Source organism: Cydia splendana, chromosome 4, assembly GCF_910591565.1.
Source record: "Cydia splendana chromosome 4, ilCydSple1.2, whole genome shotgun sequence".
Classification (NCBI taxonomy): Eukaryota; Metazoa; Arthropoda; class Insecta; order Lepidoptera; family Tortricidae; genus Cydia; species Cydia splendana.
This window is the reverse complement of record NC_085963.1, coordinates 13,397,179-13,421,640: the sequence shown is the minus strand read 5'-3', so window position 1 is coordinate 13,421,640 and position 24,462 is coordinate 13,397,179. Positions and strand designations below refer to the sequence as shown.

The 24,462-nt window shown below is 35.6% G+C and overlaps 1 protein-coding gene across 10 annotated transcripts in view; it reads left to right on the top strand.

The window, feature by feature from the left end:
- The window catches only part of LOC134789924 (potassium voltage-gated channel subfamily KQT member 4), a 76,404-nt gene that overhangs the window by 40,389 nt on the left and 11,553 nt on the right, over positions 1–24,462 (top strand). For 6 of the 10 annotated variants that reach the window (XM_063760625.1, XM_063760623.1, XM_063760621.1 and 3 more), the window contains 7 exons: positions 7,820–7,948; positions 8,265–8,375; positions 8,467–8,654; positions 8,727–8,878; positions 15,554–15,652; positions 20,349–20,419; positions 23,384–23,511. In XM_063760625.1, the coding sequence (XP_063616695.1) occupies positions 7,820–7,948; positions 8,265–8,375; positions 8,467–8,654; positions 8,727–8,878; positions 15,554–15,652; positions 20,349–20,419; positions 23,384–23,511 (878 nt within the window). Of the gene's footprint in view, positions 1–7,819; positions 7,949–8,264; positions 8,376–8,466; positions 8,655–8,726; positions 8,879–15,553; positions 15,653–20,348; positions 20,420–22,183; positions 22,312–23,383; positions 23,512–24,462 lie in introns of all 10 variants that reach the window. The other 4 variants (XM_063760622.1, XM_063760624.1, XM_063760627.1 and 1 more) reach the window with 4 other exon arrangements.

Genomic DNA, 24,462 nt, shown 5'->3' with positions numbered 1-24,462 from the left:
AACAATCCGTATATTTATACCCACACTTTTAAATTTTATCGCAATGGAATAAGGGTCAAAATTATACACATGTTTTAATTGGGATCCCTTTGTTTCCCATAAACTTATTGTTTCGAATTTCGATAGTCAGAAATTGATATCCATATAATTTATGGACATAAACATCAATAGTCATAATTTTTGTTAAGTATAACGTTTCATAGTTCTAATGTTAAACATCTATAATAGTAAACGCTATAATCACAAAAGTTATAAAATTGTTGAGTATAACATTCAAAGGTATATCAATAATTATTCAGAAATATTTTAAGGCATATATTTTATCGGACTAATGGTCGTTAATCATATCGTTTTAATGTCGTCTCTTTGTTTCCCATAAACTTACTGTTTCGAATTTCGATAGTCATAAAATGATATCCTCTAATATTCTAATATTTAGGATATTAGAGGATATAATATTAAACATTATGACTTTCAATAATTATGTCAAACAAAGGGCCATTTTTAATGACATCCTTCATATAAAGAAAAATGAAATCTGTTTCCTCAGGTAGGTTCGTTAGTTACCTTGTGTCCCTCAGAGCGGAAATAGGAGCCCCGCGAAGCGGGGCTCCGTCGACTCGTTGGCGGGATGAAATGGCTTAATAAACTACATGAAAAATAAGAAATGGCGGGAAATCAGTAAACCAAACAATAAAACATCTGATTCCTCAGGTAGGTTCGTTAGTTACCTTGTGTCCCTCAGAGCGGAAATAGCAGCCCCGCGAAGCGGGGCTCCGTCGACTCGTTGGCGGGATGAAATGGCTTAATAAACTACATGAAAAATAAGAAATGGCGGGAAATCAGTAAACCAAACAATAAAACATCTGATTCCTCAGGTAGGTTCGTTAGTTACCTTGTGTCCCTCAGAGCGGAAATAGGAGCCCCGCGAAGCGGGGCTCCGTCGACTCGTTGGCGGGATGAAATGGCTTAATAAACTACATGAAAAATAAGAAATGGAGGGGAAATCAGTAAGCCAAATAAAAAAAATCCCCAGGTAGGTAGACAAGCATGCAATTTGTTTTGTTTAATTTTATAACTATTGACAATATGACTAATAAAAATTGTGATGGAAAACGATATGGTCTAAAAAAATCGGAACTTAAAATTTAGAGAATGCAATAGATCCCCTACTTATCATTATAACCTGCAGTAAAAAACCTTACAACGATTATTGTAAGCAAGTTTATTGCCTTCAATATTATGTAATGGTATACCTTCTGGACTTTGAATATTATGAGTAACAAATTTTATGACTAACAATAATAGTGACCTGCAAAAATCGGAACTGCAATTTATATTGTTAAAATTTATGACTATTGACAATATGACTAATAAAAATTATGATGGAAAACGTTATGGACTGAATAAATCGGAACAAAAAAATTATGGGAACCAATAGAGACCTGTTTTAATTGCTGACCGTACGTAACATTGCAAAAGCCCCTTAGAAACGTATAAATTATTCCAGGTCAAATTGTGTGCCAAGCGACAACCTACGTTAGGTTTAAGGGTTCGTAATTCGTACGAGTTTTTTCTTTACATAGTACAGTCAACATCAAAAGTAACGGATCAGATTAGTGTAAAAAGTATATACTTACCATTCTCTAATAACTTAACAAAAAAAAGAGACATGTCTCTACATGGACAACAATTAAACTGTGAAATTACTTTTGAACGCGAACTGTATATATACACGGTGGACACTAACTGCATTTCCGTTGCCTGGAAGGTTTTAGGATTATACTGAGTAACTTTTACTATGGGACCAACCCTGAAATCGCGAAAAAAAATTTACCCTCCCATAGAAAATGGACCAGCCAAAATGTATGAAACAGCCAAATTTTTTTTGGGTTGGTCCCATAGTAAAATTTGCTCAGTATAATCCCAAAACCTCCCTGGCAACGGGAATGCCGTTATTTTTTAGCCACCCTTATATCTATTCGGAAGAGTATTCCCGGGTGCCATATACTTTTGAGGCGTTGTTTCATCCGCTACCTACTATTGATGCTGACTGTAACAGTTTCCGTAATAGAATAAGTAGAACAAGTTCCTACTTATTGTTTAATAGATTTGGTCGGGTATGATTTCCTACTCGGGATTTGTTTTAGTTTTTAGGGTTCCGTACCCAAAGGGTAAAACGGGACCCTATTACTAAGACTTCGCTGTCCGTCCGTCCGTCCGTCCGTCCGTCCGTCCGTCCGTCCGTCCGTCCGTCCGTCCGTCCGTCCGTCCGTCCGTCCGTCCGTCCGTCTGTCACCAGGCTGTATCTCACGAACCGTGATAGCTAGACAGTTGAAATTTTCACAGATGATGTATTTCTGTTGCCGCTATAACAACAAATACTAAAAACAGAATAAAATAAAGATTTAAATGGGGCTCCCATACAACAAACGTGATTTTTCACCAAAGTTAAGCAACGTCGGGAGTGGTCAGTACTTGGATGGGTGACCGTTTTTTTTGCTTTTTTTTTTCGTTTTTTTTTGCATTATGGTACGGAACCCTTCGTGCGCGAGTCCGACTCGCACTTGCCCGGTTTTTTACATCAGTTCTTATTGTAGGGGAAGGTCGGGTAAAGCGAACACCCCATGCCAAGCGAATTCGGCCTCCCAATCCTAAACTATTCGACTTTGTCGCACCACGCGCCTATGTGATGTTCAGGATCCTTTGCTCTATGAGCGGCAAGCGTCACAGGGAGCGGTCGCTGCGAGCGTCGTCAGTGACGAGTCAAAATGTGTTTTTAGTGCAAAATATTCGATTTTGAAAGGTAAGTACATTGTATGTTATTTTCCCATAGTAATTATCTCGAATTTTAATTCAAGATGCTTCTGTTGCTTATTAAAGTATCTTTTACAACGCATTTCTTTTAAAACAATCCAACGGTTTTTTTTTATTCTTAATTTCTTTAACTGACTGAATGGGCAAAGTGGATCGGGCAAAGCGGATAGCGTGCTCACTTTGAATTTATTAGGTAAATTTTTTTATGATAATATTTTGTTACAGATGGTATATAAATATCAAAAAAAGATCGATCATGGCTCCTGGCTAACAGACGTCATGGAAATGGCTATCAAAACGTGGATTCGCTGTGTTAAAATGTCTTCAGAGATGCCGTGAAGACTTATGCTTTTGAAATTAGTAAAAATATATCATAAGTTACTTGTGACAGCTTTTTCTAATTAATATTATTGAAATGATCTTATGTTGATTAATTTTCACTTAGTTATTGAGTTCACTAAGATTTTATGAGTGATATTTGCTTTTCCCGGAGGCCTGTTTCACTTTGCCCGGCACCCTGGGCAAAGCGAATAAAATATCTTTTTTTACGTTTTGTTCAAAATTGCAGCAATTATTAAACATTGGAGGCTAGTGTTGTTTTAAATTAAAAGTTTATTAAATAAAGACTTTAAACTCTCGCGTTTTGTACACATATTTAATTACACAAACGGGTCTACCGCGATATAATTTCATTGTTTTTACCTTTAATTCCGACGTTTCAGCTGAGTTGCACCAGCTGTGGTCACGGAAAGACTCAATTAAAGTCGGAATTAAAGGTAAAAACAATGAAATTATATCGCGGTAGACCCGTTTGTGTAATTAAATAAATAAAGACTTATTATTGACACTTTTTTCATTTCTTCCTTGTTAAATTTTTCTGTTATGTCAAGTCAAAGCTTAAGGTGTTCACTATGCCCGGACTTCCCTATTCAAAATTGAAGTCGCAGTTCCTTAGAACAAATTCCTAACGGTTTAAAATATTTCCTTTATTATCTATTGGGTCGCTCACCATACATACCTACCTATTTTTTGTTATTATTTCAGTTAGACCTTAATTGTACATAAATTAATAATTATTACTTTGCAAAAATACATACAAGTTTATTGATTACCTACTATGTTTTTTCTCTTGTATTTTATCATTATCAGACCGTCATCGTGTTAAGAAATATATCGGAAACTATGATAACAACAGATTTCACATAAAATAATTGAAACGTGCTTCAACATAAATTTAGCACAAAATAGAGACAAAAGTTTGTCTCGACTCGACCGCCATAAACGAACATTTCGTTACGTGCCGGAAGGGCTATTGTGTGACGGACGGGGGCATAATGTATCAGGCTGACGATGACACGACGACGCCATTGTCTTATTCCCGCAATTACTCGACAGATATTCTAACAATATTTGTTGTAGTAGGTAATACTACTAGTGGCTCTGTGAGCTGTAGACCTCGCGAGCAGAGTTTAAAACTGAATAAATGTATGGTTCCGTTGTTATGAAGAATTTAGAGAATCTAATTTGACCATAAAAACTTAACTATCAATTGCTTACAAAAATCGGGAATTGGTTTAGATATGCGACCTGTAGAGTAGAACATATGGACATACGAAACAATTTTTGGCTAACAGGCCAATTCAAACTTACACTGATATCAGAAAGACATCTAACTGATGTCATTTAGTTATCGTGCATTTCACTCGTTCTTGTCCGTACATGTATTGGCGCAAGCGAGACGCACGATGACTACTAAATAACATGATAAAAATATCATCCCGATGTCAGTGTACGGTCGATGCCCCTTAAGTATACACGTCGCCATACTAATTGTATAGAAAAGTGGATAGAGTTAGACCAAGAAAAGTCTGCAGAGATTTTGACAGCACACGCAGTTCCAATGTTATTTGTGCCAGTGTCAAAATCTCTGCAGACTTTTCTTGGTCTAACTCTACTTATGTTAGGAAACCAACATTACCTTTGAATTAACCTGTAAACTGCAACTAAGATACTTCGTGCGCGAGTGTGGCCCATAATTTCCGAAAATCATTTTTTCTTCGAGGCAATTACTCCGTTCTCATATTTTGCGTTGCCCATAATTTCCCGAAATCATTCATTCTCGGTAGCAAATACTCCGTTCCCATATTTTCCCAATGGTTTTCTTCCGCAATCGCCTATTTTTAATATTTTTAAATTAATCTTTTCCTTATAGTTTTCGTTCTTTTAAATATCTAGGATAATATTTTCTTGTTACTGTATGTTAATAGTGTAGTAATTATATTTGCAACTTGTAGGTATTTCACATACAACAAATATCAAAAACACTAAAATTAAAACATAATCTAAAAAACTACAAGTAAAAAACCAAACGCTGTCAGCCAATAACTCTAACCTACCTATCTCTGGGAGCAGATTCGTTTTTAGGGTCATCAAAAAAAAATAACCCAATTACGCCGTTCCCATATTTTCCCAATGGTTTTCTTCCGCAATCGCCTATTTTTAATATTTTTAAATTAATCTTTTCCTTATAGTTTTCGTTCTTTTAAATATCTAGGATAATGTTTTCTTGTTACTATATGTTAATAGTGTAGTAATTATATTTGTTAGTTGTAGGTATTTCACATACAACAAATATCAAAAACACTAAAATTAAAACATAATCTAAAAAACTACAAGTAAAAAACCAAACGCTGTCAGCCAATAACTCTAACCTACCTATCTCTGGGAGCAGTTTCGTTTTTAGGGTCATCAAAAAAAAAATAACCCTAACCTACCTATCTCTGGGAGCAGTTTCGTTTTTAGGGTCATCAAAAAAAATAACCCTAACCTACCTATTTGAAAAAAACCTGGTTATTTTTACCACTAGCATTAAAAAAAAGAGAAAATATGGAGATAGAGAATATTTAGTTAGTGAAAAAAAAACCTACTGGTTATTTTAACTACTAGGATTAAAAAGAAAAGGGAATAAATTGAGAAAAGGAAAATTTAATTTATGAAAAAATGTACACGAAAAATTAAATAAAGCGAAGAAATTCCACTGGGAAAAAATGAGAACGGAGTAATTGCCTCGAAGAAAAAATTATTTGCGGAAATTATGGGCCATTTAAGCGAGGCGATCCAAATTAAAAGGCTCAAAGTACGAGCAACCTACAGCTAGTTCCCTGAGCCCAAGGTCGACCACTACCCTAGGCAATGTTAACCCCTGCGATTTATGGATGGTGACCGCCCATGCTATAAACGTAAGTGGAAGTTGACTCCTGGAACAGCCATGCCCTTGAACTAAAACCGCTAAAAAAATGTTCATACAAAAACTCAAACGAATACGCTTACCTCGCGCTTCGCGCTCGCTTGATCAATCAGCAATACGATGTTTTAGTGCAAAAAATAAATAAAAAAATTTGCATTTACTGGGGATCGAACCGGGTACCTTATCCCATATCCTTGCTTGTAAGCGTCTTTCCAACTGCGCTATGATAGCATTTAGATGAGCTGACGAAATTTGGTTACTTATTCTCGAGTAAGAATTTAAATATCTAATCTAAAGAGAATAAAGTGTATAGGGGACGTGCATGAACTATAGGGGGCAGCACAGGAGCCGTCAGATCTTTGGCGCGAAGCGTAGATGTGTAGTTTATGATTCCGATGTAGCCCACAAGATGACAGAACCTACTATGCATAAGGAAACGTACCTACAAGAACGGTAGAACTTGTTTTGGCAATGTACATGTTTCCGATTCAGGCCACAAAAATTGTTAAATATAAAATGGTGTCGCCATCTAGACGAGCATAGGACAAAGGTATGGCGCCGTATATTCAAGAATCAAATTTTCTTTAAAGCGCAAAAAGCCATCATCTCTTGCAAAAAATAAACGAATGCGCTTAGCCCGCGCTTGATAAATAAAACATACGATTTTTTTAATTTTTTCAAAATAAAAAAATAAAATAAAAAACAACAATTGATACGAAATTTAAGTATAAAAAAATACAAAAAGTTATGTAGCAGCATACAATTACTGGGGATGGAACCAGGGACCTCCCTATGCAAACAAAAAAGCGAACGTTTGCAAAATGCGCCATGATAGTTCTTACTAAAGCTGACGAAATTTAGCTACTCATTCTCAAGTAAAAACTAAATATCTAAATACCGCCGAAACCAGCGATACAAATTTTCTGAATTTTTGGCCATTTAATCTATAAACATATATCAAAAAGAAAAAACTCTTATGATATCGATACGACTATTTGTTTAGGCGCCAGGTATCACGACTCCGCCATTTTTTAAAATTTCCAAAAACCGGATTGACAAAAAAAAATATTTAGTCATAGAATCTGGTCACAAAATTTCATGAGAATCGGTTAAGAATTGCGACCTGTAGAGGAGAACATCCGGAAATACAAAACTAAATATCTAAATACCGCCTAAACCAGCGATAATTTTTTTCTGCATTTTTTGCTATTAACTCTGTAAACATGTCTCAAAAAGAAAAAACTCTTATGATATCGATACGACTATTTGTTTAGGCGCCAGGTATCACGACTCCGCCATTTTTAAAAATTTCCAAAAACCGGATTGACAAAAAAATTTTATTTAGTCATAAAATTCGGTCACAAAATTTCACGAGAATCGGTTAAGAATTGCGACCTGTAGAGGAGAACATCCGGACATACGAAAGCAAAATGCCCGAGTCAAAACGTAGACCTTCGCTTCGCTTCGGTCAAATATATATAGAAGGCAGATGCTTTAATACTTCGAGTACTTACTTCATTAAACTAGTCTGTGCTCGGCTAAGAAGTCCTTAAGTAACGCCTACCTACTTTAACGGCACAGGTGGTCTATTCCAACCATAAAACTGTTATTCATATTTGATCATCTCGCGCGCATTTGTATGTACATTTATTGGTTCGATCAAGATGCAGATTTCGGTAACTAGAGTTCGTCTAAGCTAACTCTGCACCAACTTCGACGTAAAATTTAATCTAATCTAGTCAATTTTCTTTTCAGGAACTGATCACCACTTTATACATAGGATTCCTGGGCCTTATTTTTGCGTCATTTTTGGTTTACTTAGCAGAGAAAGATGTCGAGCATACAAAATTTAAAAATTTCGCCGAAGCTTTATGGTGGGGAGTTGTAAGTAAAATACCATCAATATTTTGTTTACACTTATACAAATTTCTAGACAAGATGTTTCAATAAAGTATATTAACAGACTGTGCCAATCCCGTTTCCAAATGTTTCCAAAGTAAATTAAAAACTTTTGATGAATCCGCTTTGTCTGGCATTTGTTGTGACAAGATACTTGTTATTATCGATCGTCCTTGTCAAACCCCTTGTAACAACAGCTACAATATAGGCTGATATTACCTTAGCATACGTCATTACCGTTAAAAGCCTCCTCTATGCGACGAAGGTTCATAAATGTTTACGTAGTATGTTTTGTTACTAGATCACACTGTGCACTGTGGGGTACGGCGACATGGTGCCCCAGACCTGGCAAGGAAAGTTCATTGCTTCATTCTGCGCGCTACTCGGGATATCTTTCTTCGCGCTCCCTGCTGTGAGATTCATTTACTCAAATCAACTCATTGCTTGCCGTAGGTATTTCTAAAATGATTACTAACAAACTATAACATTTTTATTTTCATCAGGGTATCTTGGGTTCAGGATTCGCTTTAAAAGTACAACAGCAACAGAGGCAAAAGCATATGATCAGGAGGCGGCAACCGGCAGCGACGCTCATCCAAGCGCTTTGGCGCTGCTATGCAGCTGATGAGCACTCGATGAGCGTGGCTACCTGGAAGATACATCAAATTCCTCTTCCCAGTCCGCAGACGAGGTAAAGATTCCTCCACATTTTTGAGTGGTGTTTTCTAACTGCTAGAGGTGATGATTTGGTTTTGGTTGACAGCAGGGTGATGAGCGCATCGTTTAAGAACAACGCGTCATTCGTGTCGCGGCTGCCGACGATCCGCCGACACAAGAGCACCTCGCTGCACTCCCCCGCGCCGCACTCCAAGCCGGCGCACCGGTATGACGTCAACGCCAGTGCAGAAAATCTCGGTGAGCTCACACAGCTGTAATGCTTACTTTTATAATATATGATTATTATCACACGCTCCTATCAGGAAGCTGCATTACTTCTAAATACAGATACTAAACAAAAACATTTTAACTCCGTTGTTGACATCTTTAAACAACTCTTTAAAGCAGCACTCAAATTTTAACATTAATTTAGCTTGTATGTCCAAATTCCACTTTTCAAAATTAGTTTTTGTTTTTGATAGATTCCTTCCTTTATATTTAAATGTACCGCGGTGCTACAAATTAATGTATAATGTATCACCTACGTTGCAAAATAATCGTATCTACATTCGTAGTACCTACAATCAACTTCGTGCATTTAAAATCATTTAATATAACTAATCCTTTTACTTTATAACATTCCTTTCTATATAAATAATTTCCTGGGATGAATCCAAATGTTTGCGTGGCGCAAAATTTATTGAATAGGTTTATTATTAGGCTTGTATTAAAATATAGTATGAACTTTAAAAGTAAACTATTAAGATTGGTGAAAAACATTACGTACGTGGGTCGTAGTTTACAAACATGAATATTGGCTAATAAAATATCGATAACACTACATAAACTGGAAGCACGTTAAAAGGCTGTAACTTGGCTGTGTAATTTGAGTGTCGTGTTTGAATTGATTTTTTCAAAGCAATCAGAAAACTGCACCTCAACTAGAGACAACTCCACAGACACTGACCAAAAATTTAGTCCGCACTTTACCGATATCACCCACCACCGGACACTCAACCCTGATGATTGCATTATGTAGTTGCGATGGTATGGAGGATGACCTGATGTTGCCCTGTTCCGTAGATACTCGCACAGCGGGCGGGGACCGTGCGTGTTGTCTACTACATTGTTGGAAAAGCTGCTTCAAAGGTTCTCTTCTCCATCTTTTAGACGGCACATGGCATGACAGTTACAATCGATTAACTTCTGCTGCGTTTCTTATAAATTCTTACTAGTAAAAATTTTTCAAAAGAGAATGTGAATACACGACAAGCGTTTTTTTATGATGTAGTACAATGAGCCCGGATAGAGATTCGACTTCCGGTTATATTACTGGCTATCTGTTTTAGCTCCAGACACGATTGCTGGCATCCTACCCTACCTTCTACTTCTTTCTATTTCATTCACTTTATTTTAATTAAAAGGCACCCGCGTAGCAAATCGCTTCGAAATTCTTTAAGATACATTGCAATCCGAAGCTTTATATTCTCCATTTTGAGTAACGATGAATGCTTCTAAGAGTATGATTGCTTCCGCGTACTTTCAATGCTGACGTATGGAGTAAGATGTTGTTTTACTCTATTGAAACTTGAGAGTATCTTAGAGTTGACACGGTACACATTGTACTATTCATGATTACAAGGCAAATAGCGTACCTACCTGACGTTATTGGAATGGCTTAAATTCAGGCTTTCATTTTCGAATTTGGTTCCAAAATCTTAAACGAAACAAAAATATTCCACCGCTTTGCATTATTTATTGTGCATGCCAGGTAGCAAATAGGATACCAGTACAATACATACTTATTTGTAATATGATAATTTTGTATATTTACCTACCTCGAAATGAGATAACTAACTGAGCATCCCGTGAGTATATGTACCTATGTATATACTCGGGTATGATATCGTTGGCGTCCGCCTGTCTGAACTTTGACTTCAATTGGGAAGACACAGCTTTAGGTACTCACCAACACGTGTGTTCTTTGAGATCACCCACACCGTGTATATTCACGTACGGACCTGTTTTAGCACCCACGCCACGCTTCTCATGATGTGTAGTTGTATTTCCAATTAACGGTTGTAATTAATTTAATTGCTAGGTACACACTGTACATACGTTTTAGTGGTGTAACTCAACAAGTTTCTTTTCTTTGAAAAGTTTTTTTTTATATACATTATAACTGCTGGCATACTCGTACTCAGGAATATAACGAATTCATTATTTGCAAAAACAAAAAGACGTTTGCTATGTTTTATTGCCGCCTGCATTTCGATCGCTCGCAAAGAACATTTAGTACAAGGATGTCTATTAGGAAATTTTTCGCTAATAACCTCTGCTGTCATAAAAACATAACCAACTTTTTTTTTATCAATCGGTGTGCGAAGTTGCAGACAGTGAAACGGGTATCCAATCATAATATCGTCTTCATAATATTTACTTAATACTTAATTATTAGAACGATCATTTAAAAAAATACATTTAAATTAGAACATTTGATTTTTAGGCGTGGTCTAAATTTGACATAAATAAATAAATATTATAGGACAATTTTACACAGATCAATCTAGTCCCACGGTAAGCTCAATAAGGCTTGTGTTATGGGGACTAGACGACGATATATATGTCTAATATATAATTATATATAAATACTTATATAAGTTATATACATAGAAAACATCCATAACTCAGGAACACATATTTGTGATAAACACACAAATAAATGCCCTTACCAGGGACCTCCTGCTTCGTAGGCAGGGTTACTACCGATTGCTACCGACTAGGCTAGGAGGCCGTCATCTGTGCAACCACGACGTGAGAAACGACTAAAGTTCTTTTATGCCTTTCGGAGGCAAATCAGTATAATTTGTTGTAAGCAACGAACCATTATATTTGATCACCACAGGATGAAATTTATGCCTAGCCATTCAGGGCTCGTTCTTCAAAAGTGAATAAAATATGACTACCCCGACTTTTTATGTCGCTCTGCTTGTCAATAAGTCTGTCATACATATTTATAAAATCTCGGACAGCCAAATATTAACTACACAAATTAAAAGTAACAAAATATCAACTTATTGCGGCAAGGTATTCTTCACCAGTCAATTACTGTACTGGGACAAAAAGAGAATTTTAACTGTTTTCTGCCCTTACTGCCATCCACCATCACCATCTTACAGGCACCGAAAACTGAGAGGAAATAATTAACTGAGCTTTAATATGGATTTAATTTGAAAGAGCATTCTTATTAAAAGTACATAAAGGCGTACGATTATTAAATATCTATTTAGTTGTACATAAAGCTGGTATTTTCTTCGAAAAACAAAAAGCCGCAAAATATTGTGTTTTTTAAATACAATAATGGCAACTTCTGTTAGGGTTTATAAACTGTGTAAGGTTTGTAAACATTTACTTTAAGTCAAATTCACTTGTTGTCTTTCCTAATTCCTAAATGTTAATCGATGAACTACTCAAAGCAAACAGCGAATAATTACATTTCGACTTCGTTTTGTACCCTAAAGGGCTGATGGAACATCAAATCTTTAGTAAATACCTATACGTACAATGCACTTCAACAAAAACTTGTCCGTTTCAAAGTAGGTAATTAGATAATAGATAGTAAATACGTATTCCCGATCCCACGACAAGTGCTCGAGATTGCCATTCTGAGATCTGCTAGCCAACGCCCGATCCATTAAATGAGGTCCTTCAACCCTCAAGCATTTGTAAGTCGGGCGCCTTATCGTGCACAGTAAGCGAACATTTCCAATTGAAAAAGAAATCCAAAGTCGAGAGGAGTTTTATTGTTATCCCATGTCGCGAACTGTGCTCGGAATTTTAAGTTTTCGTCTCATTTTTCTAGTACACAAATATAATGCAGTAAATGTCAAATTAACTGTAAAAATAGCAAGTGCCTACTTAAACGTAATGTTAGATGATTTTAATTTTTTTTGTCATGTTTTCGTAAACACTCATTCTTTGACACGTTCGAAACAGGCATTATGGTTCAGTACCCCAAAATAAAATAAGTAATGAAACCCTTATGGGATCACAATTTTTTATATATTTTTTTACCACTTTGCCGGATTGATTGATTTATATATCCATATCAAATTGCAGCTTACTAACACTAACGATTACGGATCAAAGCCTCGGACAGACGGACAGACAGACAGACAGACATGGCGAAACTATAAGGGTTCCTAGTTGACTACGGAACCCTAAAAATGACTACTTTTACTACCGTAGATACGGTTGATTTGATCGTACGCGGTTGCCGTAGAGCAGCCATTCTCTAAGTGTGTTCCGTGGAACCCTAGGGTTCCGCAACACCCCTGCAGGGGTTCCGCAAGGATTTAGAACACTATGCTTTAGTCGCCTCGAAAAATGTTATGTAGTGTTAGGTTAAATTTTATGTACAATGTAGGGATCCATCAAGTATTTCGCTTTCCAAAAGGGTTCCGTCAAAAAAAAGATTGAGAACCGCTGCCTTAGAGTATTGACGCTTATGTGACTCTTTGAAATATATACCTACTATATACACATATGGTATATTACGACGTGTGTGTTAAATTTACTACATTATATTTTAAATATTTTTGAACGGTCTTAAAACGTAAAATAAAGCCCATATTATTCACACAAAATGGATTTTAATAATAATTTATTCGACATTAGTCCTCACCAACCTTAAAACTTATCCAGTGTAGGTATAAGTATAAGATCAGAAAATTAAGTATGGCGCAAACCGTAAAATTAAATGAAAAATTCAGAACTCAACAGATTGCAACATGAAAATAATGTCATTTCATTTCGGCGCTCTTTTACGACATACTTGAGACTTGCAACTTAATACGAAGTAATTTTGAACACAATACCAATAAACACAATTTTATCTGTTAGTTGAAACAGTACACGATGTATTAGTGCAGTAGCATTATTGAATCTTACGCTACGTTACTCTATAGTTGTTGTCGAAAGTTTATAAAACCATTTCTTAGAGCATACTCGTATATAAATATGATTATACACCAACGTTCAGCTTTTGTTTTTATTTTATAACAAGAATACAAAGAAAACTAATAAGAATAAATAAGAGTTGAACAAAGAAAGTAACAACCGTATATATAATGCGGTGACATCACAAATCTTATTTACAAAATTTTAGATACCTACTGATAATGTTTATTATCATGTATATTCATTATATTTATAGTGTTAAATTATGACTACTATTTATATAATATTTAAAACATCCTAAGAATCAATTACATACATAGTATCCACTTAACACCGTCTGTTAATTATAAATAAATGATAGAACTCCTTGAAAGTTGCCTTGATCGCATCAATTTCCAATCTGAAGAATCGAGCAACACGTAAAGAAATTAAAGTCATTCCGACCCTTTGTGAAGGCTACATTCTTTAGGAACGTTCGCACCTAAGTAAGAAAGAGATAACACATCGATCGATAGTTTGCTCAGACATTAAATGGCAACCGCTGCATTGACCTCATTATTAAGTTGTTTCTTCGATGCAGCCTTTTGAATTGGCTAACTTAAATGTCAGATTTTTTTATCTTGATTTCATAAACTGTCGACTATCAACTATGTTTCACGGTCAATATTTTTTACAATAATATTTAACCTTACCTTCACGTATATTTATATGTATCTTGATACCATTTATAGTTACACAAATAATATTAAACTTATTATTTATACTCACAATTACGTGTCCGGTTAAAATGGATATGCATTTAGCGACCTAATCAATCAGTAAACTGTCTAGATAAAATCTTTCTGCTAATTGCTGCTATTTCACGTATAATGGGTATAATTATGTCATATTACCTACAAATACGCTACATGTCTACTGAATTTATACAAAGGTGTAACAAAAATAGTGGGGATCCGTTTAAGGGCATATTCGGTTTAAGAAATCATTTTTTGACGCAAAAAAGTAATCAATGACGCAGGTCGTCCAAGTCGGCCCACTCTCCATACAAAGGCTCTACTGAAAGATCCTTCTACTTTTTCCCAATCAGAATACGATACCGAATATGCCCTTAAACGGATCCCCAAGATCCCCACTATTTTTGTTACAACTTGTATTTGTATAATCCGAAGAATTTTACAATGATATATTTATTAGTATGAACTGACACCCTAAGCGTTTTGGTCCAATCCTGAAAATGGAGACAGTAAGGCTCCGCGACTCTTTCCCGTAGGATTTACTTAACCCTGTAATCAAAATAAGATGAAAGAAAAATCCTTCTTAGCATAAGCTTTAAGGGCAGGGAACGGCAAATTACTTCTGATAGGATTATTATTACCGTGTTTGCGGTATTTGCATAATTTTAATCTGTCTTGAAGCACTTCTTTTGTTAGAATATTTTGTACCTAGGTATATTACCTACTTTTATCACAAGTTGTGACACAATATAACAATATACTTTTGTAAACTAATCATAAATACATTGAGGATTTTATACCTAGAAATACTGACATGACTGTTTAAAAACATATAAGATTGGCTGCATGTATAATACATAACATTGAACGTATGTAGACGGTTTAATAAAACACGCGCTGTACCTACCATTTTAAGGAAAGATGTGAACGATATCTATTACCTACTTGGTATCACCTACGTTAAATTTATCATGTGATATCATTCGGCTGACAGACAGACAGGCGGACTGTAAATGTTTAATTATTGCAATTAAAGCCTGGATGTTTTAATTTGGACATAATTAGAATTACTCATTAAAACTTAAATGAAATGCAAATAATGGACATGTTGTTTGCAAAATTGTATTGTTTTTAATAAATGAGCCAGGTTACGGTGTAGTTGAGGCGAGTTAAGGGTAGAGGCTCGTACAACGGAGGCTAAGTTGGAGTAGTGTTGAAGTGAGCGTGTGTGGGTTGGCAGGCGCGACGAACGGGCGCGCGGCGCGCGCGCGGCCCGTCAACCCGGCGCTCAGCGAGGACTCTGTGGCCGAGACGCAGCTCTCCAAGAAAAACTCCGACGGTAAGAAGACCACGGTCCGTCTTGCAAACGCCTGTAAAACAATAGAATTCTTTCCATATTAGAAATGCTGTTCGTCTGCAATATGCTCTGATTGTCGCTTTCCAGTAGCAAAATTAACTTCCTAGTGTAGCTTTTACCTACTGGTATTTGTGTGTGTGCGTGTGTGTGTGATATGTCGTTTTACTAGAAAAACATTTAATGTAGGCACTTATCGGTCACATAGTTACTAACTTCAACTCTTCACCTAAACTGTTCCTCAAAATTTATTACAATTGTGTTAAAATGGACCAAATCTGTCTTTTCTAAAGTGATCTTACTGGCTTGGTTTTAACTCTACTGATATTCCCTTCAATCAAATCATCAAATAGTTATGTTAAATTGCACCTGTATGACTAGATGTTTCTACCAATAGATACATAGTGTGTAGCATTGTATCGTGATGGACTAATTCGATGAGCATGACACGTCTCGTGGACGGACAGCGTAATGAAATGACAGACGTATGACGTACGATTACTGTCGTGTGGTACCCGGGCGCCCGGTGCCGCGCACGCCATGCGCGCTATCTAGGTTACCAGACATCAGGAATATTTCTAACATTTTCTTAGGCATTTTGGTCGAAGAAATGTTGTACGAAACACGCTAAATAAAACAATGAAGTTTTTTGAAACATGGAATAGTAAAACTGTCTGCCACGTCCAACATCTATTTAACAGGATTGTCGGTCGGACGGTTATTTTTTTTTTGTATTTTAGAGGTTTTTGGGGTGGGATTGCGATGTCATGGCATAAATTTTGTCAGTACCTCTGAAGTTTGTATCTGGTAACCCTACTCAGATTCGTTGCTCAGCGCTACTAGTGATCGATTTCCAGTCGCGTAATATTCGTGTACTGATGATGATAATGATGAGTATCGACCTGCCGGTAATGAAGCCCTGCTAGACAAAGCCCGTTTGCAAATCGGACACGTTTACAAGGCCGCTTCTGAATAAACTTGGCTTTGTGTGCTATCCGCATATTACCTCTCGCATAGGTATTATTTATATAAATTCATACATTAACGTATTGGACTACAAACTCGCATTATATGCAGTGTAAATAATTGTGCATGTATTACACAGAGTAAAATCCCAGGTACAGCGAAAGTAACATGGGAATGTAATAAGGTAAAACAAGCTGGAAATCTAGATGCAAGCTAAGTGGCAAACTTAATACGAATAATCACAGTTTTTCATGCGATTTTACATTAACCTACTCTTCTATTATCTTTCTAAACACTTTCACACAAAGTATTATTTCTTTGTTCAAGTGTAGGTACTAAACTGGCTTTGTTTTTATGACAGCAAATAGTTAATTAATAGGTATATGATGTACCATGTGTTAAACATTACGAGCGTTACGAGCTTATAAGTTATAACAAAACATGAAATCAAAGCAGTCGCCAAATTTATATTTTTATGCTATTTGTTTTTAAGATTAGATGGTAACTACTTGTTAAGATACTTAAAAGACTACTATAATGTTAATGGTCAAGCAAAAAAAACAGGAAAAATAAATTAACCTTTTTTTTCTAAACTTGTTATAAAATTTCATATTCTTACATTTACATAATTAAATACATTTTAAATACATATTAATCCTATTATTACCTATTATATCCAACGGCATTAAAGAACCGCAGTTTGAGTTTGTAGCATTAGGCGTAGCAGGTGCTACGCGAAGGGTGCGCGACTGCGCGTAGCACGAATATACTAGGAGAGCATGCAGTGCAGTGGTCTACTGGACGCGCTAAATCCTTAACGAAATCTTACGATTCCTTCAGTCGTAATTACAAAGATTTGATATTATCGCAAGTCACAAAAGCCTGTCATACCTAAGTATGATAAAATTGCCAATGCCATAGACAATGAAATTGACAGTTGCCTTCCCCACTGTTTTAATTACTATCGAGTATCCAACATATATAATGTTATGTCTTTAGCCATCACGAAGCCACGAAACTATGGTGTGCTGGACATTAGGGAGGTTTGCGCGGAGCCGAAGCCAACACGTAGAGTCCCTTTTGACACTTTAACGAGATGTAAGGCGTACACCGAGCGAATGCTGACCTTGCGAGCTTCTATTGAGAGTTGATGGAATCTAAAATGAACTTGTTGTAAAATTATATTTTGTTCTTTTAACTTTATTGTCCATTACCATGAAATCGTGCAATAAGAGAAGGGTGGAAATAAAAAAATATTTTTTTTTCTTAGCCTATTTGAGTGTCCCACTGCTGGGCAAAGGCCTCTCCCCTTAATTCCCAAAAATAAAATCATATAAAATCGAATACAAAAATACTCAAAATGTTAAGTTATATAATTAGTAGTTAATAATCTACTAAAAAGTTTATTAAATTGAAATACATGTCATTTTACAATAGCCGACAAAAACATAATCTTAAAAAGACTCTAGTTATATCGGGTGGAACAGAACGAAGGACTTTTACGCAAACGGGGAATTGTTTAGGCTACGTACTTTATTTTTCACTTATTAATCACTTTAATATTTTTAGAGATACAGTTTTAGAGATACAGTTTTAGAGATACAGTTTTAGAGATACAGTTTTAGAGATACAGTTTGTTAAACATGAGTGCAAAAATCTTTATGTTTCAACCCTAGCAAGTAGATCTTATTGTATAACATGACATGTGTCAATTTAAAATGTAAATATCTTTGTAGGGTTGTCACTGATATAAAAATATTTCATTTTAGTGATTTTGTTTTACTTGTTACTTCAGGTTTACGATTATAATAACTCGATTATAGATCACTTAGATAACATTATCCTTTCAGCTCAGTCTCCAGAAATGTTCCACCCTGTATGTAAGAAAACCGTAACGCAGGCTTCGTCCGGTGCCGGTGAATAGTTAATTATTATACCATAACTTAACATTTAGAATAGCCATAAAATACAAAACATTGAAAAATAAGTTGTAAAATAACCTAACGCAATGTTACCCACTTTAAATAGCTTTTTTTCGCACAATTTACAAGACAAACAAACTTCGTACCGCACCACCGATGAAAAATTCTATAGCGGTTAAAAGGTTGCAAAATAGCAAAGAAAAATTTCTGCCAATAACCCCTTACAAGAAGAATTTTCCAAAAATCACTCATAAATTTTCCGTTCTCGACACATTTCTTTCTACGCATCTCATTTCTTGTACACAATATAAATGTATCCTGATGTGCAGATTTCAACTTTCCAGCTTTTGTAGTTTTGGCTGTGCGTTGATGAGACAGTCAGGACACACGCATTTATTTGGGTCTCTATTGTTTAATTAATGTATTATTTGTCCGCATTTTCGATAGTCATAATTTGTTTTTTCTCAGAAACGCTTAACTTTTCAGTATTGCCATAAAACAAACCTAACCTATCCTATCTATAGGATAACCTTACGAAAATCCTGGAAAGTTAACGGTTTCAGAATTATGACTAATGATAATCTGACAATCTTTACATTATGACTTATGACTTTCAATAATTATGTCAAAGAAATGGATCCGCATTTATTTATATATGTATATAGATATACTAATAAAAAAAAATTATTATTTATACACGGTGTTTTTTTTTCTCCTTTAACTTCGGGTATGTTTAGATAAATACTTACTCTTGATACCTGAGATGGACTTATTAGCTACCTAACCCTTATAACTAAGAACAGCTGTACAAAGTAATTAAATAAATGCGTTTCAATCAATCAATCAATCAATCAAAGCATTTATTTTCAGGCTACTAAGGCCCATAGATACATACCCATAGATATTTGTATTTCGTATTTGTATATGGTTATTGGTTAAGTACATTCAAAGAAACTAAATGGCATAGGTAGTTAATTTTTTTTCGTATAAAGTAATTAATAGCGTTGTTGTAACACGGATATAATATTAATCGTCCGAGATAGTACCTACTTGCGGTTAGTAGCAAATGTATAAACTCATACTAAACACTAATCAATATGTAACGCCCTAAGGCAAGTGTACATGCCCGTAGGGGCCTTATCAGACAAAAATACATAATTGATTGTCTCCAAAATGGAGCTCATTAAAATACCGGTTTCTTTGAGAAACTTACATAATTTAAGCTCAGGAATGCACCCTTAAAATAAACGGATTTAAAAAAACACCGTGTAAGTATCTATGCAATTATTATTCAACCAAATTAATTTAGGTTTACGTCATTATTATCATAATTACGTCAGTGAAGACACAACACGTAATGAAACGTAATAACATTGTAGATGTAACGCATTTTATGTTGAACGTGAGCCAATCAGCCGAAGGCTATAATACCTATGGACTTGACTTTTTATTTATTACAGCTCGTCACATGGCGATCATACGGCTTTTGTAAACAAGTGACGATTTCAACGAACTCCTATATTTTTTTAGTTTGATAAGATAATACTTACATGAATGCATAACTCGAAACTAACTATAATTGAACATATGGCATAATTTGTAATAGCGAGCAATATGTTGCAAGTACGCAATGACACGAGCTGTGAAAACAATGAGAAATTGCGCCCTTCAACTCTTGTAACAAAATCGCCCGCAGCTTCATCCAGTGAGAATGCGCACCTGTCCAAACAATATCTGGTAACAATGTTCTCTGCCTGCGAACCCATGACTGAAGACTAACTATTTTGGTACAGACGAGGATGAGGAGCCCCGCTGCGTGAACCTCACGCCGCGCCACAAGTCGGCCATTCGATTCATAAGAAAGGTATGTACACTTGATATCTATTTTAACTGTATGTATTTTGTAGAATAACAATTATCTATTGCATCTACTAATCTTGAATAAGTAACATACGTTTTATAGTAGAACTAAATTTACTGCCGCGTATTTGATACACATAAGTACTAACATAACTTTAGGTACACGTTTTTACAAATGTAATTAGTTGTACATTCTTAGTATTTTATGTATTTACAACATATATCTAAAACAATAGTAACATGCACTACTTACGGGTCTATACAATGCAAATAATTGGGTACTAACTATGCAAAATATGATAAATAGGTACTCAAAATTCGCTTACTTTTAATTGTTAGCAATCTAAATATTTATCTCTTAATTAACAACGTCATGCTAACAAATAAGAAGATTTCAAATAACTAACTAACTAAGACAATAACACAAACGAAATAAGTCTCTCTGAATTCGATACAAGAACATCACATAACATACAATTAGCACACAGTGGCACGGATTTGTCGGAGGCGAACCTTTTCCGAGGGTGAATTAAATTACCATGTTGGATGATAAATTATCCCGGGCGACCCCCGCGGGCACGAAATGTTAGCGAAGACGTCACACGATGCTTACCGCGAAAATAATTTTCTATTATGTATCACTCCTCAAATTAACAAATATGTCGATCCGATTCAATAAAGAGATAAGCTGGGCATACAATTGTATAAGGTGCTACTTTATTAGTTGCAGATATGTATGCAGCTGATAGTACTCAGTTCCTGGAGTATATTTAAGTATGAAACATTATAGCTTTTATGATGTTTTTTTGGAGAAAACTGAAAAACAAATTTGCTACATAAAACACCCTGTTAATGTGATTATTAAATGTGAACCCATTGAACAGATTCTAGTACCACTTTTACCTCACTTAACTGTCTAGCCACTGCATCCTAATAACCTTTTGCAGTTTTCTCACCGAACCATAATGAAATTTAATTTTTTGTTCGGTAAATTAAAATAAATAATAATAGAATATTCTCAATTTCTATTTAGAGTTAATTGTTTTAAAGTAAAGTATCATCTGTTAATATATGAGCAACTAATAAAGCAGCACCTTATATAGGTAAAATTCACTCACATATACGCTTGTAGGAAAATATAATGAGTAAACCCTCGGGAACGGAGCGTCTCCAGGCTCAGTGGCCCACAGATACATTTATTATGAGGCTGTTCGTTCACACGGTCTTGGAAGCGCAAACAATAAAACTTCCCTCCTCCTCCATCACGGGACTTGTTGGTTTCCCGATTTGGCAGTAAAAGTCGTGAGGAAATAACTATACATTTCTCTTATATTGCTGTTTGGTTTCTTTCTTTTGTTTGTTTTTCTTGTCATGAGATAATGATACCTAGTCTCATTTTGGAGGCGAGGTATAAACGCTTAAGTTTTTTTTTAACGTGTAATTTTGAAAACAATTTTATTATTGTGTAATTTATATACAATATAGATGTAGATATATTAAGAAAAAACAAACCAAAGAGACCGTATGGCCGAATGCCGAATTATCAACGACAAGCCAATCGCCTATTTCGCCCACAAGGACATGATAATTATTTTACATGCGTAATAAACTGAGCGAGGAACAGTATCTTAAGGTTGTTAGGAAAAATCTAATAGACGAAGTTAAATACACAATACACATGTTGAAATGTTATCTGTGTATATCGCTACAGTTTTGTTTGTTATTTCGTACTTACTTTATATGTACATATGTTGTAAAATTCTGACAGATGAAGTATTTTGTGGCACGGCGTAAGTTTAAAGAAGCCCTAAAGCCGTACGACGTAAAGGACGTAATCGAACAGTATTCCGCGGGCCACGTGGACCTGCTGGGCCGAGTGAAAAACGTCCAGACTAGGTAGCCCGTCCGCTCACGCGTACGCTCGTACGCCTTGCACTTCACCGTTTACTATCTACTACATTCTGTATCTTCCTCTCGTCTAGACTGTACCTAATTTGTCTTGTAATGTGATTTTTGTAGTGGAATTTGGCCTTTAACCTAATAATCCTATTGTAGCTAGTATATGTGCAAATGTTCTTGCATAGTATGTGCATAATAATGTTCTTATACATAATATTCATCACCTGGACGTAAATACCCCATGACCGCATGGCGCAACTTCACTGTGTAACGCCGCCCTCGTTGGATTAGTGATGGCGACTAGTCATAGTCAATCATGAGCTTCAATACGACTTACTCCCTGGTTCAATCAACATCTTTGATAATGTGGGAATCTAACTGTAGATTGATAGGTAGGTACTTTTACAATGTTTACTTTGATTCATTGCACAAACTTGCAAAACACGTACCTACTTGAAGCATTTATTAAACATGTTTTACATATCTTCTATATTTTACGCAAATTCTTCTACACCATCTTCATTGTGCCGTTAAGTACTTAGTCTTACACGAAGAGGCAGATGGAATAAAATATTTACCTAGGTGGACATTTATATTTCTTGCATTTTACTTACTTACATTCGAACGGATTACATAAATGTTCAACATATTAATAGACATATTCCTTTAAATAAATAAATACGAGTAAATACAGGAGAAAGCGAATCCTTGCGCAATTTTAACATCTGGGAAAATTAATATTTATTTGACAATGCAAGATGACTACTTGTCTTAGCTACTTACAACTAAACTAAATATTTCTTCCACAATCATAAGTTTGTAGGTTCTACGTACTTTAGTGACATCTGGCATTATCGAGGCAAATGAATATTCAAATCTATCTGAAACTAGTAAATGCGATATTTGCATATTCATTTTAAGTACAGACGACATTTCCACATATTTCTATATAAGCTCTGTCTGTGTATCTGTGTATCCTACCTGCTATAACATAACAGATGCTAAATACAGTGATATATAGTGTATTACTTTCCAATTTTAGAGAACCAAATGTTTTGTTTCCGTGTAGCTCAAGTATTTTGTCGCTCGCAAGAGATTTAGAGAAGCGTTGAAACCGTACGACGTGAAAGATGTGATAGAACAGTACTCTTCAGGGCACGCCGACCTTCTAAACCGCACAAAGAACCTGCAGTACAGGTGAGGCGAGAGGGCCGGGCGCCGCCGCGGGGCCGCGGGCGCTCCGCTACGAGTAGGGTTGCAGCTGCTGCACTCATTGCTGTGCCATCCATCAACTTCACGCGCGCCCGCTGCCCCGCCGCCCGTCGATCCACCGACGGGGATGCTTCACTCATTTGCAGTCATTGCCAATTGCCACCGTTACATCATTCGATGTTACACACTAACATTTTAGATAACCACAAGCAAATAAAAATTAACAACATTTTCATTTCTGTATTCGCGAGCATTCATTAACTGTAGCATGGTGGCACTAACTGGTAACTGGCAAACTGACATATATTCAATATTTAAATAAAATACTTTACAGTATTAGTAGTTAGAGTAGGTAGATGTGTATTTCTGTGTGTAGGTTGATTTTTAAATGTTAATTACCTATTTGTATACCAAATGTATAAGTAGGCAGTAAAAGTTCAAAATATAATCATAATAATCAATTATCTTAGTACAATAATAGCTAAGTAAAACGCAATTGAATTATCTTAACTTTACGATTTAATAAATTAGGAAGTAAAAAGACTATAAAATAGTAAAATAAACAGTTTTACGATCCCTGACACATGTGGGCTGCAAATACCATAACTTTTCGTGTCTTTGGCAAGCTGGCGTCCCCCCACGCGAATGATTAGCTTACTTTGCCTTCTATTGAACAGTAGCTTATATACCAACGACGAACGAGCAATCGATTTTGCATTAACAGATTATCTGGTTTTAACAATTACTCCTTATAAATTCACATACTAGGAAAATGTATATGACATTCTTAGACCATTTGGCAATTCCAAACTAAAAATTCGCATCAATTTTAAGACTAAGTAGAAAATATTAAAAATTAAAGCGATAAGTGCCTTCCTGAAGTTTCGTACAAAAGCTAATGTAGCGGTAACATTTCACCCGAATGGTCTGCAGCTA